General features: G+C 39.7%; 1 protein-coding gene across 3 annotated transcripts in view; it reads left to right on the forward strand.

Annotated features, from left to right (window-relative positions):
• Nucleotides 1-16,979, forward strand: part of ulk2 (unc-51 like autophagy activating kinase 2) — a 50,218-nt gene that overhangs the window by 22,026 nt on the left and 11,213 nt on the right. For all 3 annotated transcript variants that reach the window (XM_042486261.1, XM_042486260.1, XM_042486259.1), the window contains exons 6-15: nt 2,555-2,728; nt 3,327-3,400; nt 3,577-3,678; nt 3,764-3,822; nt 6,202-6,284; nt 6,384-6,434; nt 6,537-6,625; nt 7,151-7,319; nt 9,542-9,599; nt 14,654-14,803. In XM_042486261.1, coding sequence (XP_042342195.1) covers nt 2,555-2,728; nt 3,327-3,400; nt 3,577-3,678; nt 3,764-3,822; nt 6,202-6,284; nt 6,384-6,434; nt 6,537-6,625; nt 7,151-7,319; nt 9,542-9,599; nt 14,654-14,803 — 1,009 coding nt within the window. The remainder of the gene's footprint in view (nt 1-2,554; nt 2,729-3,326; nt 3,401-3,576; nt 3,679-3,763; nt 3,823-6,201; nt 6,285-6,383; nt 6,435-6,536; nt 6,626-7,150; nt 7,320-9,541; nt 9,600-14,653; nt 14,804-16,979) is intronic.

Raw genomic sequence — 16,979 nt, forward strand, 5'->3', positions numbered from 1 at the left:
TCTGTCAAATATTTATAATTGATGTTGGGCTGCAACTAACGATTATTTTGATAATCGATTAATCGGTCGATTATTTTCTCGATTAATCAGTGAATCGGATTTAAAAAAAAATAAAAATGGAAATGATAATAAAAGAAGCATTTTTTCTCCTGTCACTTTGCTCAAAAACTGATTCTCATTGACAACAGAGAAAAAGGTGCAGTGCATAAACAGTCTGCTTGAACATTTGATTGATCATTGATCATTTTTCAGATTAATTGATCAATCGGATTTAAAAAAGATAAAAATAAAAATAATAATAAAATAAGCATTTTTTTTCTCCCATCACTTTGTTAAAAACAACAGGGGATTGCTTGAACATCCCTGAGCTGTCAAAATAAATAAATTATGAATAATAAATAACTACAAAATCAAACATGAAACAATTCAAAAACTAAGTGTTGACAGCTTTCACAACATACCGTTACGTTTTTTACTGTGAGTTGACAAAAAACGACGTATGTTCAGTTTGACTTCAGCCTCGCCGGGCAGCAGCGCGTTTCATGCTTTTAGTGTTCACACATGCAGCGTTGTTGCGAAGTCGCTGCTGCGTCACGGCCCGCAGATATTAGTACTGTATTTCCACATTTACAAGTACAAATTCCACTAATTTCGTGCAAGTCTTGCAAGCTCCCGCACAGCCAACAACATGGTCCTGTAAATGTTTCAAAATAAAATGCCTTGTATCAGCAACTGATGGGATTCTGTCCACAGAGATGCTGTCAGAAGGCTTTTGTTTTGAAAGGGAAGCAGGGAAGTTGGAGTAAAACAGCCGTCTTTGTATTTCCTCATCTCTGTGACAGAGAGAGACTTTTAAACTGCCGTAAAAGGTGGTATAGAGTCAATATAATCATCAAAACACCATATTCACTGTTGCGTAAAAATTCGGCGAGCCACCGTTTCTCTAGATGTGCTGCAGCTGACATGCAGTGGAGACGCTCCTGACAAGCGCTGCTAGAGAAACGGTGAGTAATAATAATGGGACACAATGAATTGATAATTTTATTTGTTGCCAATACATTATATAATCGATGATAATACATTTTTATTGATTTGTTGTTGCAGCCCTAAATTGTCAATAACAGCTTTCACACATACAGTAGCTAAACATACACTAACAAAATCTCTGTGTTTTTTTTAATGCTCCTCTCTCATTCGGACACGAAACTGAACAGTTTTTCTCCTCTCACAGCATTTGAACAATTAACTCGCCACATTTGACATAAATGTTTAAAGAGAATCACAAAACTTCCTGAACACACATGATGGGACATTTAAGTTGCTGTGAATAGTTAATAGTCATGTGGGCTTCTTCGAATCCTTCCAAAGGAAAAGCAGTTAGCCAGTCCATCTGTTATATAACCACTTATGTTTCATAAAGGCACTGATTGCATTGGTTGAACAGCTCCCTTATCACTGTACTGCTGCATATTGTACCTGCTCCACATCTCCACTTTACAGAGTGTGTCAGGGTCAGACCCTATTCACTGTACTTAAGTATCAAAAGTAATTTTATGAAATGAAATGTACTTAAGAACATGTCATTTATCACATCAATATATGGAGAAGTAGCACACCTGGACCTGCTTGCTATTTTGCTTTTTGCATCAAAATAGGATTTTTCCTACAATGTCCTACCAGTGGAGGACATTTGCACCAAGCGACCTTAGTCTCCTGCAATCTTTCCTTCAACCACCTTCTTGAAAAGGTTGGTGTTGTGATATTTGTGCATTTCTAAAAAAAAAACTGTTGATATCCAAGTCTGACATAATTTTTAAAAGCCATTGTGTTTCCTCTTCCAATCAGAAATGAAGGCTTTTCTGCCTTGCATACTGTTGGCTATGTGTTTGTATACAATGTATCCATGACAACACACAGAGCCAAATGTAAACAGACAAGAGGTCATGTGTCGCAAACAGTAGTGAAACCGACTATTGAGAAGCATATTCCGAATTGGCTGTATATATGTCCAAATGTGCTCCTAAAACCAGAATGATGGCAGCATATCCCACGTCTTAATCGGAAAATGTTAAATTTGGAAAATGGCCTCATATGGAATATTTAAACAGAATATGCTGTTTATGTCAGAATATTCTCATATTTGGATTAACAGGGGAGCGTTGGTGTGCATGTAACTGTAGCCATTGAGGGAGGAAAAAGAGGAAGGACCCTGGTCTAACATCAGAATAGACTCAGTTTACTAAACCCTGGATCGGACCTTCACTGCCATAATTTACACAGTTAATCTCAGCGTTATTACATAGCTTTAATTAAGAGAGGCTGAAGCAGTTTCTGAGTGTTGAGTTAATGCTTTTGTTATATCAAATCTTGAGACTCCATGATGTGGAGCACCTGATTGAGATCAAAAGGTCAGCCCTAAAACAGTTATCCAGGAAAACGATGATGGCAAGAAGGTGCATCTTAATGAGCAGATTTGCGTGGGGAGTTTCCTTGTAACAAGCAAAAGTTGTTTACATCCAGTTTACATCATTTCTTTGTCTCTCCTCTTCTTTAGCCAAGGGGACACTAAGAGAAGACACATTAAGGGTTTTCCTCCAGCAGATTGCTGCTGCCATGCGCATCCTCAACAGCAAAGGAATCATCCACCGTGACCTGAAACCACAGAACATCCTGCTGTCGTATGTGGGTCGCAAGAAGTCCAACATTAGCGGCATCCGCATCAAAATAGGTGACAGAGTTAGATAAGAGGTCTTTTTTATTGCTCTCTGATATACGTTCTCTTCACAGGAATTTAGAACCAGTAGATAGTGACTTGGAGCTACACTTTTTCAGAAACTTTTACATGCTGGATTTCACATCAGTACACTTATGCATCTAGTGTTTTTGCAGTGTCTTGATCAAGCTGTGACTGTGCCAGAGGGCTAAAAATGACACAACATGACACAGAAACAGTTAAACAGTATATACTGTTTAACTGTTTCTTTGTCATGCTGTCTTTGTCTTTAATGTGAAATACTTTTAATCTGAAGGGAATAAAAGGCAAAAGTGCACCGACCTTGACAAAAAAAACCTACTATTCTATCCAAACTCAAAACATATTATTTTGGGAACTGGAGTGTTGTAAATAAGGCATTTCTGACGACACTGATGGCATTTTCCATCACTGTCTCAGCTCTGGTTTGAGTGTAAAACAATTTTCTGCATGTGTGACTGTTCCCAGTGTTTGTCTCCCAGGCATTCTCCAGAATCCAACAATAGTGGCTTCTGTTGCTTGTAATAATTAAACATGTGTACTGACTGGTCTCTTTCCCGCTTGTGTTCTGCAGCTGACTTTGGCTTTGCACGGTACCTCCAGAGTAACATGATGGCAGCCACACTCTGTGGGTCACCTATGTATATGGTCAGTGTCTTTCTACTCATATCTTTGTTTGTGTGTGTGTGTGTGTGTGTGTGTGTGTGGATTGCTTGCATCAGGCTAAAACACACGCAAGCATGGGCATCTTATCACTGGCATCACCCGTGTGTTGTATAACTCTCCCTGCTCTGGATCTGTACTCGTGACCTTTCCCCCATCAGGCCCCAGAGGTCATCATGTCCCAGAACTATGATGCCAAAGCCGACTTGTGGAGTATAGGGACGGTCATCTACCAGTGTCTGGTTGGCAAGCCACCTTTCCAGGTTAATTCTGTACACAAGAAAACAGTAAAAACATGTTTGTAGATGTGAATGTCTGTGTAACCAATTTCTATATGAATATGTTCAGGCCAATAGTCCCCAAGACCTGAGGATGTTCTACGAGAAGAACAAGAATTTACAACCTGTGTAAGTTGCAAAGCCTCTTGTCTTTTGTTGTGTGGCTCCTTCTGTCCCAGATGAAAGGTGACAATTGTGAGAAAACCTGTGGTAAAATGTCTAAGAGCTGTGCAGATGGGTGATGCCAGCGATAACATGCCCATGCTTGCGTGTGTTTTAGCCTGATGCAAGCAATCCACAACTTTGTTCCTGACTGAAATTTGTTTTTCAGGGCCTTTTACCTCACTTCCTTTTTAAAAAATCAAATCCATTTCTTATCACAGTCTTATATGAAATTTTATCCCTTGAAACTCCTCATATCAGCTCAGTTAATTTGCTTTTAGTTTTCTTTTCACCAAAAACAATCTACAAGAGATACTGAAATTACACCAGTATGTGCCAGTCGATCATTTAAATTGTATGCTAGATGATATGTTTATTGTACAGTGCTCCTGCTTTGGCTTATTTACAGACATTTTTATTGTTTTTATTTTCAACATTTTTTGTGTTATTTTGTTTCTTTTGCTTTGCTGTTGTTATGTATCTTTCACCACTGCAGTTTGTTTATTTATTAAACTTTTTTCTTTTACTGTTTTTATTACTGTTTCTAACTCTTGACTGACACTGACGCTAGTTATTTGTTTTTATGGACTTGATAGTATTATTGCGATTGCTATCACGTTACATTTCCTTTTAGCCCACTGCCTGTAAAAGAGCTTAATGCTTGTGATGGCCTTACTTCTCTAGTCCAGCAGCAGGTGGACATTTTTGTTTTTTTAGTGAAATATCTCAACAACTTTTGGATGTGATGTCATGTAATTTGGCACACACAGTCATGTTCCTGTCAGGCTGAACTATAATCACTTTGGTGACTTTCTGACTTTTCACCTACTAACCTCATCAGGTGTTCATCAATGCTTTGGTTTATGACCAATTACCTGTAAATCAGTGACATTTCCATCAGCCTCTGCTGTTTATTGCTGATTAGCAACTGTCAACATGCTCTGCTAACACGGTGACTTTGGCAACAAATGTACCTGATAAACACAGGCTTCGCACAGAGTGCCTTCAAAGTGCTTTTTCGGAGAAAAAAATCAAGGACTAGAATACCTTGAAAAAAGGTCTTTTTTCACTGCATGCCTAAGTCCTTGAGATTTAAATGAACCACATAAAACTGTGGTTTTAATATCAGCAATATCAGATAACAGTTTTGTTATCTGATATTGCTCAACTTTTTATTTTTTGCTCAAACTTTGATAACTTTTATCTCGACTGGGACTTTTCAAAGCCTGAGAAAAAGGTGCATTAAAGTATTGTACAGTGATGGAAAAGGTACTCAGGTATTTAACTCGAGTAAAATTAACAACACTTAAGTGTAAGAATACTCTGATAGAGATAACTGTCATGTCATGAAATAGTACTAGTAACATTACAAAAGTTCAAGTATCAATATGTACGTAAAGTAGCTTGCCAAAAGTAAAAGTACTCATTACGAGGCCTATTTCAGAATAATGCAGCCTATTTTACATTACTGGATTATAATAATAATAATAATTATTATTATTATTACTTCATATACCGATGTGTAACTCAATCTATAGTAATATATCGCAATTTTTATTTGATATATATTTTGTATTAATCTCAATCTGCAAAGTAACTAGTTTCTAAAGTAATCAAAAAATAGTGTAAAATGTGTAATGTTTGCCTCTAAAATATTGTGGAGTATAGTTATAAAGAGGCATAAAATGGAAATACTCAAGTAAAGTACAAGTATGAAAAACCTGTTCTTGAATACAGTTCTTAAGTAAATGTACTTGGTTACATTCCATTACTGCTAGTATAAGCACCAGAGCTGTCATGCCCCTCAAATGTTTTGTTGAGGATTTTGTACAGTTCTGCTTTAAAAGGATGTGACAAGTCACCTTTCATTAAAGACAGACATTGGTTGCATCATTTATTTAAAATTAAAAATGTATCTTTTTGTCAATTAATTAGGTACTTTAATGAAGTCCTCGGAAATGAAAACATGTTTCAAAAAGCCCTTGAATTTCATTTTGCAGTGTCTGTATGAACCCTGTAAACATCAGCATGTTGGCATTGTCGTCATGAGCATATTAGCATGAGGTTAGCATTTAGCTCCGCTGTGCCTCAGTCCAGCCTCACAGAACCACGAGTATGGGTGTTCAATCTATTTACTCTGTGGGGCTACAGTTTCCAAGCATTCATAGCATCATATGACTCGCCTCATAATTATTGTTGTGCAGTCTGACACAGATTGCAACCAAGACTTTATTAGATCCATCGTGCACACTGTGGCATGCAGCAAACTTGTGTTGTTATTTTGTACATTTTATAGGCACCATGCAAAAAATAATGTAGTAATGTCCCCATGTTCTGATTACCCAGCATCCCAAGGGAGACATCCCAACAACTTGGTGACCTTTTGCTCGGGCTGCTGCAAAGGAATCAGAAAGACAGGATGGACTTTGGTCAGTGGCATCTAAAGAGTCATGTCTTTAAACCTGTAACGATAAATGTATTGTTGAGGTTTGACATATTTTTACATTTGTCTTGATTTCACTCTGCAGATGCGTTTTTCAGCCATCCATTCCTGGAGCCTTCATCCACCATTAAAAAATGTAAGCCCAAAGGTCAAATTCCCAAGCAGGATATATAGCTGTACTATACCTTCACATCATCCAACTGAAAAGCATGATTAATGGTGTATTTGTTTCCCTCAGCGTGTCCGGTGCCAGTCCCCAGCACCTCCAGCGCAGTGACGGACAGCTCATGTGGTAGCTCCCCATGCATCCGCTACAACTCACCTCCTGTGAGTCTGATATTACTTCATAAATCCTCATTAAAAGGGATTACACTTATACTGTAACAAAGGTAATAAAATATTAACCATGCCTTCATGCTGTGCTTCGATTGTGCCTTTCAGTACAAGCAGTGCCTGAAAACATACACATAGTACCTAAAAACGGAAAATAAACACACCCTTCATCAGAATATATATATTCATTTCATAATACAAATTGCTAAGACACATTTTACTCCTTTGATTTATATTCTAATCTAAATACTGGTGGTTTAGCAACTGTAGCGACTGCTACTGCCATGCACAGCAGCAATGGGAACGCAGGGCAAGTTCATTTCCCAGGATGTCAGTGTTCTCTGTAACAATATGATTACATTAGTTTGACAGTCGGCACTGCCCTGTCTGGAAGCTTTAATTGCATCATTCAGAAGGAACACTACAACTTAATCCTCTTTTTCTCCTCTCTCTCTCTCTCTCTTTCTCTCTCTCTCACTCTCTCCCTCTCTCCCCCTCTCTCTGTCCATGAACACACAGTCTCTCCCAGACATGCAGACACTAGCAGAAGATGGTCTTTCATCCCCTCCGCTCGGCTCGCCCAACTTCCTGCAGCTGTCTAAAGAGTCTGCAGGCAGCACCAGCAGCAAAAACTCGTCCTGTGACACTGACGACTTTGTCCTGGTGCCTCATATCTCCACTGACAGCTGTAAGTGACAACACACATGATGCAAATACACCAACCCACTGCTGTATTTCCCCGGAATACAGTCACAGGTGTAACTCACCTGTCTGAAGCCCCTCTCCCACTGTACAAAACACCAACTAACCTGCAAGCATCTGCCTTTTGTATTTGATGGGAAAGGTACCAATGGGTATTCACTTCCAGGTAGTCTCTGCAGTAGTCACAGGTATTTATTGCCTCCGATTGGCAATGATGGAAATACAACACCCGGGTGAACATGCATATTTTAGCCCCTATACCAGCGAGATGCAATGATTCACTACCAGAAAATACCATCCATCTCCGCCCAAGCAGAACTTTAACATCATTGAAAATTGTAGTCTCCACTAAGTTTGAGAGTAAGACTGAATAAGAAAGAGATATATAGAGGAAAAAAAACCCACTGTAACATTTCGTTCCAGCTGTGATGTCAAACATCAGACAACAGCTAAAAAAAACATATGGGCATGCTCATCAGAGTCATGTACACAGCTCTTCTCTACTGGCAATGGGTTAGGCGTTTGTTGCTTATTTTTAGTGGCATTTCCAGTGTTTTTACCAACCTGTGTAGTTCCTTGGTGAAAATTTTCAAGTTTCAAGAAGAAAATAATCTGTCATGCCCAGCGCCCAACTTTAAACATAATCAGCGCTAAGCTTAAGCATTTTATCAACCTTAACAAATTAACTTAAGGGCTCCGTGCGGGAGACAGCCTGTTGCAGCAGCTGTCACAATATTATTTCTTTTATGGGCTTTTATGGCTCTGCACTTTCTGTATCTTGTTTACTCTTTTTTAACTTGGTTTGCATCACTGCAACATTTGAGTTGCGTTGCACTGGTAGAGAGTTTTCTGTATTTTTGTGTGTGCTTTTTTATTTTACTTACCCGGTATTACTTGGACAATGGTCACTAAGACCCACAACAAGCAACTGCGCCACTGCGATGGAGCTGAGTTCCTTTGGCAGACATCCCAGAGGGGATATGGGGAGGCTGTGGCTTAGAGGTAGAGCGGGTCGTTCTGTTTTTGGAAGGTCAGTGGTTCGATCCCGAGCTCCTCCATGCAACATGTTGAAGTATCCTTCAGAACCCCAAATTTCTTCCAACGCTGTGCCATCAGAGTGTGAGTTCGTATGTATGGTTACTGAGTAGCAGGTGACACCATATACGGTAGCCTCGGCCACCAGTGTGTGAACGTGTGTGAATGTGACATGTAGTGTTGTAACACTTTGAGTGGTCAAAAGACTAGAAAAGCACAATGCAAGTCCCGTCCGTTCACCATTTACTATATGGAGATGCGATTGACAAGAAAGCCAGTGTAAAAGTCAGACAGGATCAAGAAGGACAAAATATTTAAAGCTTTTCTTATATTAATTGTTACATTTGAACGTGAGGTCGCTCTCCAACAAGGTGGATGAACTAACTCCCTCACTGAACAGCCAGCATGTTGAAAATGACCACACACTTTTACTCTCTTATACTAGTTGTATATACCTTTTGTTGTATTTATTCTTATTTTTATTTTTTTACTGCCCTGTACTTATTATTTCTGTCTTTGTGCTGCTACAACATCTAAATTGTGAGGCTTTATCTTATCTTTTTACATAGTGTACAGTTGCAGACAGAGGTTGTACACAGTAAAGGCCAGACTGTGTGGAAGCATCCATAGCCGGCAGTAGGAGGCAGGGCAGGGTAGGGTGGGTGGGTGGGGTATATTCCCAGACTCACTGTATATACTGTATGAAATACACGTGACCTATGGACACTGAAATACGTGCCAGACATCTGTTCTATAGAAACACACATATGTCTTGAAATTGTACTCATTGACAGACACACCATGCCGTGGCTTCTAAACACATGTAGTGAAGTGATATTCACTACCTGCCAATGATACCTACAGCACACACACTCTCACACACATACCACGTCACCAAATCCCCAGCCAGTAAATTAGACAGCTGCTAACCATATCATGCTGTAATTGTAGACGTCAGCCCACTAACAGTCGGGACACACTCTGACACACACACACGCACACACACTCACACACACACACACATCTACACATCTATCCACCTGCTAGACCTCCACTCAAACAGTAAACAGAGTGCAGAGCGTTCTGGTGTGTCAGCTGGCTTTCTGAGTGAGATTGAAGTAAAACCTGATGCACCTTCATCATTCTATTCTTCCCTTCTCTCTCCCTCCTCAGATGACCAGCCAGTTGGAGCGGGGCGTCGGCCGTCCAGTGAGTTCCTCATGTGTGGAGGGTGAGTACAATGCTACCCACATATAGATTTAGATATTGTACAGAAATCCAAATGTTTTGTATTTGAACATGTACAACGTCATCTGTCATCCTGTATTTTCGATCAGCATGACTCATAATGATGTCATGCTGAAAGCTATAAACAAAAACATTCAGTTCTATAAAGAGAAAGCAAATCTTTACAGGAACCGTTCTTCAGTGAGCAGTACAGCTATTGGAGGCATCATTGCTTTCACAATACACAGTTCATAGAGGATAAACTAGATGTTGACAAGAGTCAGAGAATAAAATAGACAGACTATCCAATGGAAGTGTGACACGATGCTGTGTCATTCTATTCCACACACAGCCCTGAGTTCATTAGTATGTGTGTAAGGTCATTTCTTCTCCTCTTCATGCGGCCTCCTTTGTTTCTTCCATCTCTGTCTCTCAGACCACCAGCAAAACAAGCTCCTCTCAGCTTTACACCACATCTCACACACACTCACTGTCCATTTGTCAGGAGTGAATTTCTGTGCCCACCTCCCAGTCTGCTTGATGAGCAAGTTATGAATCAGACATGGAGCCAAACAAGGTGGTGCTGCGCTAAATAAAGCACCTGACCCACCAGGGCTGCAGGATAAGAATAGACACGCACACTCACCAAAAATGTCCTGCAATAACAAAGTGTGAGTGTTCTCACTGTGCTTCAGCTGTGTGTTGGAAGATCAAAACATGCTCACATGTACTGCAAACACATGCTGTTCCCAACATGAGAGCACTTACTGACCTCTTTCTCTTCACCTTTAAATCCAGTTAGGAGCATTTCCTACTGATTCTCTCCATACCCAATACACACGCATAATCTCCAGCAGTTATATTTTACTGTTCCACCTTCTACCCTTTTAACTCTATACCACTTTATACTGCAGTTTTAAATGTCTCCCTGTAACGGAGATGAGGAAATACAAAGATGTTTGTTTTACCTCAACTTCCTTGCTTCCCTTTCAAAACAAAAGCTATCTGACTGTGTCTCTGTGGACAGAATGCCATCAGTTGCTGCTACAATGCATTTTATTTTGAAACCTCTTCAGGATTGGGTTATCAGCTGTGCAGGAATTTGTATAATTTCATAAATGAGTGGATTATGTGTTTACAAATCTGAAAATACGGCACTCATATCAGCAGGCAGCGGTATCCCTTAATCCCCAGTTATGGCTGGACTATTTTGGTGCAGAAAGAATGTACTAGTTATAATTATTTCTTTTAGAGAAAAGTTATAGTGTTGCACTGTTGCAAATTGCAATAATTTTACTGTAAGATGTTTTGTTGGACTGCTAGATTTGAGGTTTGTTACTATAACAGAGTAACTTTTGTTAAGTGAATTAAGTTGGATTACTAAATGTAGATTGCATTACTTTCTTTTTCCTTTAGTGGAACAAGCTCTTGCATTAATTTTATTTAGGAGAGACTTTATATCAGACTGTAAAACACAGATTACCAGTTAGGGCAGGGCTATGTTTTGTCGGAGAATAATGCCCTGCAATGTACAAGTACAAGTTTTAAAATGTTATTTTCAGTAAATTAGTTGTTATAGTTATTGAGTAATAAAAAAATAATAGTAAGATCAATTTAAAAAATAATCAATAGATTAATTGATTAATCGAAAAAAATAATCAATACATTAATCAATAAAAAATAAATAATTGTTAGGTGCAGCCCTATTTAATACTAAAACTAATGCTAATGTATTTTACTGTCTGAAATTTGGAGAAATCCTGCTGCCATATTTATCTTATTACCACAGCATTCCTGCAGATCCTTAATAAGTTTCAGAGGGCATTCAATTCATTAACCTATAAATATGGCCTTAATTGGTATAACAATCTTTCACAAGTCTTAAAATGCTAAGATATGGGATGTAGGATATTATGATTTTTTTTTTTCTATCTCAAAATAATTGGCAATATCTTTTTTATTTTTCTATTTACAAAAAGTAATGTCTTGCGTATAAGAATAGAGGAACCAACAACATGAACAACATCCAATCAAATGAAAAAAAGCTTTTTATAATGAAAGGATACTTTTATGATAACATAACTTCATTGTTCCACATTAGAACATTGTAATTATTCACAGCATTCGAGGTTGATCATCAAACTTTTTAACTTTAACAAAAAAAGGCATTTTATAAGTATAAGTAATAATGTTGGTTCTTCTTTTTTTTTTCTTCAAATTTTACATAACGTAAAATTGGTCTTTGTATTCCCAAGTGTCATTAAAAAAGTCTGTCAATTGCCTGCAGTCAGACATGGCTTCACACTTCCTTTATCTCCCTGCTTGCATGTGAAAACAGCCTTAAGGCCCTGACACACCAAACTGACATCAAAGAGCTATAGGCGACTAAGGAGACTGTTGTTTGGCCTCACATTATGTGTGCCTCGGCCAAAAAGTTATTTTTACTTTTGTGTTAGGGTGAGAGTAAATAACTCCTTACTAGCAGACAATGGTCATTTTTAGTCTTCATTCAAAAAGGGAAACTGGAAGACCATTGTGACGCTAGTCAGCCAATTAGCGCATTAACAACACAATCCAATGTTGAAAAAAGGTACAAGGTAACTTCATTGTAATTTTTCTTAAATGTAGTTTAAGAAGAAATTAAATGTTAAGGTGATTCTAAATCCTGCAACATCTCAAAGCATATTTACCCACACCACCATCCATCAGGACTAAAGATGTAAATCTTAAGCCTCATTTCCGCTGCACAAAAAACCTGCATACCCACCTGCTAACATCTGGCTTTTTAATGCAACTGAAATGTGTACGATCAGCATTCACACCTACGTCAAATTACTCTGCGGTAGACACGGGTTTTTATTGACGACGGCTCTAATCAGCATTGATGGGAACACAACACCAGGGGGAACACAGTAATTTGAGCTCCGTAACCGGCAAGATGAACCGTCACTAATTACCCTCTGACTCCTCCTAAGCTACTAAAACACTGATCCAAATACATTTGCACCGAGTTTGAAAGAGACTGAATAAGTATGTGATATATAAAAAGAAGAAACCACTGTAGGGTTTTGAAAGACCTCTGTTCCTGCTGCTGTCTACTGTTTACCTGTTCTCCGGCCTGTCCATGACATTGCACGGACACACAATACACATAAATGCACACAAAAGGTGACAGAAAGGCAGACTCCTGTGCTGAGGCGATGTGTTCACGTGAAGTGGGAATAAAGTCAATCTCCCATATTTTGTTTATCGTCTGAAAAACCTGTGTTCGCATGCTAATTTGGGTGGAAAAGGGGTATTATCTTAAAGAACAAGTTTGTTTCCACTTTACGCCCTCTGAACTTTAACTCTTTGCTTGCTTTCCTCAATTCTGTTGCCCTTCTTGTGTGCTGAGCTGCACTGCCAATCAGAGTGATTTTATTCAGCAATTACAAAAGCACATACTGAATCAGATGACAAAAAGCTGACAAGGCCCAACAACGTCCACCGGTGCAGGACACAGTGGAGCGACCAAGGCAATGGATGCTCACTGTCGGCTTGGTGTGTCAGGGCCCTTAAGCTAAAGTGTTCTCTCCCATCTCTGTCCCCGTTGTCTTTGCAGTCACTCTGTTCTGTCTTTGTTGTTCTCTCTCAGCCCCCTCTAACTGTTCATGCTGCCAGCTTTACTCACTCTCTCTGCCGTCCTTTTACAGCTCCCTCTATAGTGACATCTGTTTTCTGCTTACATTAATTAGTTAACCATTGACACAAGTTTTTCTGGTGTTACTAAATTGTCCTCCTAAATCACAGCCCTGTTTATCCTCTGAGCTCCTAAATTGATTGGAGTGAAGGAAGAACATAGATGGAGGGAGAGGAGCACAGTGTTTTCTTGGGCAGATGGAGCAGTGAGGGAGATGTGTTGCGAGAGATGATTGTTGTAAATAAAGCTAGAGGTTGGTGGATGTAAGAAAGAGATAATATAAGGACATGGAGGAGTGGATGAGTGAATACAGAAGTGACACGATATATATATATTTAAAAAAAAGAGGCTAAAATTGTTTGATCCCATCCCCCTCTCCAGGGTTACTTGGCAAAAAAGCAGGTCAGTGGAGTGTTTTCAGCTCCAGTCTCTCTCCTCTTTCTTCTCTTTTAAAAAGCAGCTTCTCACTGACCTACATATTGTCTTTCTCCTTTTTTTATCAAAGAAACAACAGCACACAGCATTTCTGTCCACATTAAGCCTCGACTGGGATCTGCGAAGCTTTTTTAGCAACCTGGGGAAAAATAGAAAGCCTTCATCATGGGTTACTGTATAAAATGTCTTCTTCTCGTGTGTGGAGATGAAAAGCACGTGGTCTGGTTTATATTTTAGAATTGAGGAAACCCAGCAAAGCAACTCCTCTGTGGTTCTTTGTCTGGACTAGTCATTGCCTCACGTGCCCTCCTCCTCTGTCCCCCTATAGACCCTCCCAGGCTCCACATCATTACATAATACTGGTTTCAGACTGGTGCCGCTCTCTAACAGCCGTTTTCTTCACTCCTCCTCTTTTTTTGTATTCTATATGTACGTAAAGGTCCTCTGTGGGTGACACGGTCATGACTCAATGTTCGGGAACATTTTGTCTCCTCTGGAATAACAAAAGAATGCAAATGAGCTGTGCCGCTCTGCACTTCCCCTCCTGTGTGTGCTCAACACAGAGGAGGAGCCTTGCACGTGCTATTGGCCGGCCCTGCCTCTAGCCCTGCCCCCGGCAGAATCAGCTTCAAGCTGATTGGTGCTGCCTTTGTGTTTACATGTGAGCCCTTTTTTTTTTTACCAACTGACTGCCCTCCTGATCAGCCAGCCCAAACTCAAGTTCCTTAAACTGCTTTCTCACCAAAATAATCACAGAACTTTAAGCGGTAGAAGAAAAATCCCTACATTCTATATTTGTCCTACTTTATATTTTATTAATTACACAAGCAGATTGGAGTTATTATGGGTGTTGATACCCCTGAAGATCTCCGGCAGATATGGAGGCAGCAGCACTATCGAGCGGACTGGCTAACTGCCTTCATCTCCCCGTTCTTACCCTCTAGGCAGCTGCAGCCCATCCCCGGACAGACATCCATGGTGTCCCCACGGGCCGAGACCACCCCCATTCCTGTTCCCACCCAGATCCGCAACTACCAGCGCATCAAGCAGAACCTCTCCAGCAGTCCGACAACCACGCTGTACAGCTCCCCGAGGTAAGAGCAGCCTCTGTGGGGTCTGAGGGTGAAGGAAGCAGCCTGACTTCACTTTCATTGTATCTACCTTTTTACTGATTGGTATTGAAACACCTGGAATGGGCGCCTCTTTGTTGATGTGAACTTGTGTGACTAATGTTGCACTCACTGACCATGAGTGAACTTTTTGATGAGCTAATGAAAGCCTAGACTGTTATTTCATCAGCCATAAAGTTTCTCTGATATTACATCAGATTTAGGGTGTACCTGCCTGAGTCTGAGGCATCTCCCTGCACAGCTGGGAGGGTTTGTTGATGGTTTTATGAGAAGACCTTGTTACATAGGAAGAATACAGTTTTTGGTCTGAAACAGAGAATACTCAAGGCACTGTCGGCCTCAATCAGCTGTGTATGTGTTTATTAGTGAAAGGTTTTATTGTGTTGGCTTCTGGGTGGGTTTGTGTTCATTGGGCTTATTTTATTGTTCTATTCCTCCTGTGGTAATTGTAGCTATGAAAACGAAGATTTGCACAGTGTTTTTGGAGTAACAGCTTGTCCGAATGAGAATGTAGAGGATGAGTACTGTCCCTTACCCCTATAGGGCATTTCCATCAGCACTTTTGGCTGCACCGGTTTATGTTCCCTCTGTCGTTTTAACGCATGAACTCTGCAGTAGAAATGGTCCACCAGTGCTTCAAGCTTTATTTACGCTTATTGTGATGTAATTTCTTGGAGCATCTTCAAATGCCTCATATCCCTAAAATCTGCACAACCCAAAAGGTTATGTAGGTCATAAAACATCATTGTTTTTTAAAAAAAAGTATTGAAATAGTGTGATTAAAAATAATAATACAAAAATTGGACAGTTGTTTTAAATCACATTTTACAAAATATAAAAACATTGATCCAAAAGATTTTTTTATACAGAAAATATTTCTGAAAACTCCAAAGTTATTTGAACCATGTACATTATGTAGTTTTTGAGATATGCTTATTAATATGAGCAGAGTGCAGTGAGGCAGTTTGATCTGCTTTCATCATTCATTCATCTGATGACACTGAATTTTTGTGTTGTTTTCAGCACATGTAACTGAACGCAGTGATGTCATTACGAGTATACAACGTTGACACAGAAGACAGAAGCCTTAGCTTCTACAAAAAGAATGAATGTTCTCGCTATTTTGTAAAGTGTATTGATCTATGCAAACAACAATGACTGGCTGTTACGGGGAAATTCTGATGTAATTTCGGCAAAATACTGCATTTGCATCACATTGTAAGGTAACATAACGCCATGACTTGATGACAGGGAAGACAGAAGCCATAACTTTCTGCTGCAAAAAGAATGATCCTGCTATTAAGGTGATTTAAGATCTATTCAAACAAGATCATGCAAACAATGACCTCTGGCTGTTGTTAAAGGGTTAAACATGCTGTGTCCCAAAACAACAATCTCTAGAGCAGGTCCAAAATGACACCCAACCAGCTCTACTCTAAGCCGGACACAGTGAGGTCTCGCTGACTACAGCCAACCCCTGATGACCCTGACGTGTGTTACAACACTCAGCTGATGTCTGTGCGGGTGACGAGAGGGAGAAAAAATTAAGATATTAAGAAATATATAAGTAAGATATTTTTTTGGCTTTTTTCGCCTTTATTTGATAGGACAGAGTGTATGTGTGAAAGGGGGAGAGAGAGGAGATGGCATGCAGCAAAGACCCGAGGCCAGAGCCGAACCCGCAACCACTGCGGCGAGGACTCAGCCTCTAGCTTTATCCCCCGAGCCGCTGGTGCCTCAAGAGAAAAACTTTTGAACCTGTCTGTGTGTTCAGCTCTCAGTATTTTTTTAGTTTCTAACTGAATCTCTGTGGTTTTGAGTTAAGGTTCTCTCGTGTGTCCTGTTTGTACTTAAGATATTTGCTTTATTTGACTGTTTCATGTTTCATTAGGTCTTGTGTAGTCTTTGCAGCAGCAGGTAACACTATTCTCAGCAGCCATACAAGGGTTTACTAACTGGCAAAACTGGCTAAAATGAGCCTAAGGGAGAAAAAAGACGTCACCTGAGAGAGCTGAATACCTGAATCGTTGATGAAGCACTACCCTCATGTATCATTAACCCTCTGAATTAGTTCAGTGTTGGTGTAGACAAAGCCTTTTCCTCACATCTCTGAAAATGGCTTGAATTTTACTTGCACTAT

This window comes from Plectropomus leopardus, chromosome 5 (assembly GCF_008729295.1).
Source record: "Plectropomus leopardus isolate mb chromosome 5, YSFRI_Pleo_2.0, whole genome shotgun sequence".
NCBI lineage: Eukaryota > Metazoa > Chordata > Actinopteri > Perciformes > Serranidae > Plectropomus > Plectropomus leopardus.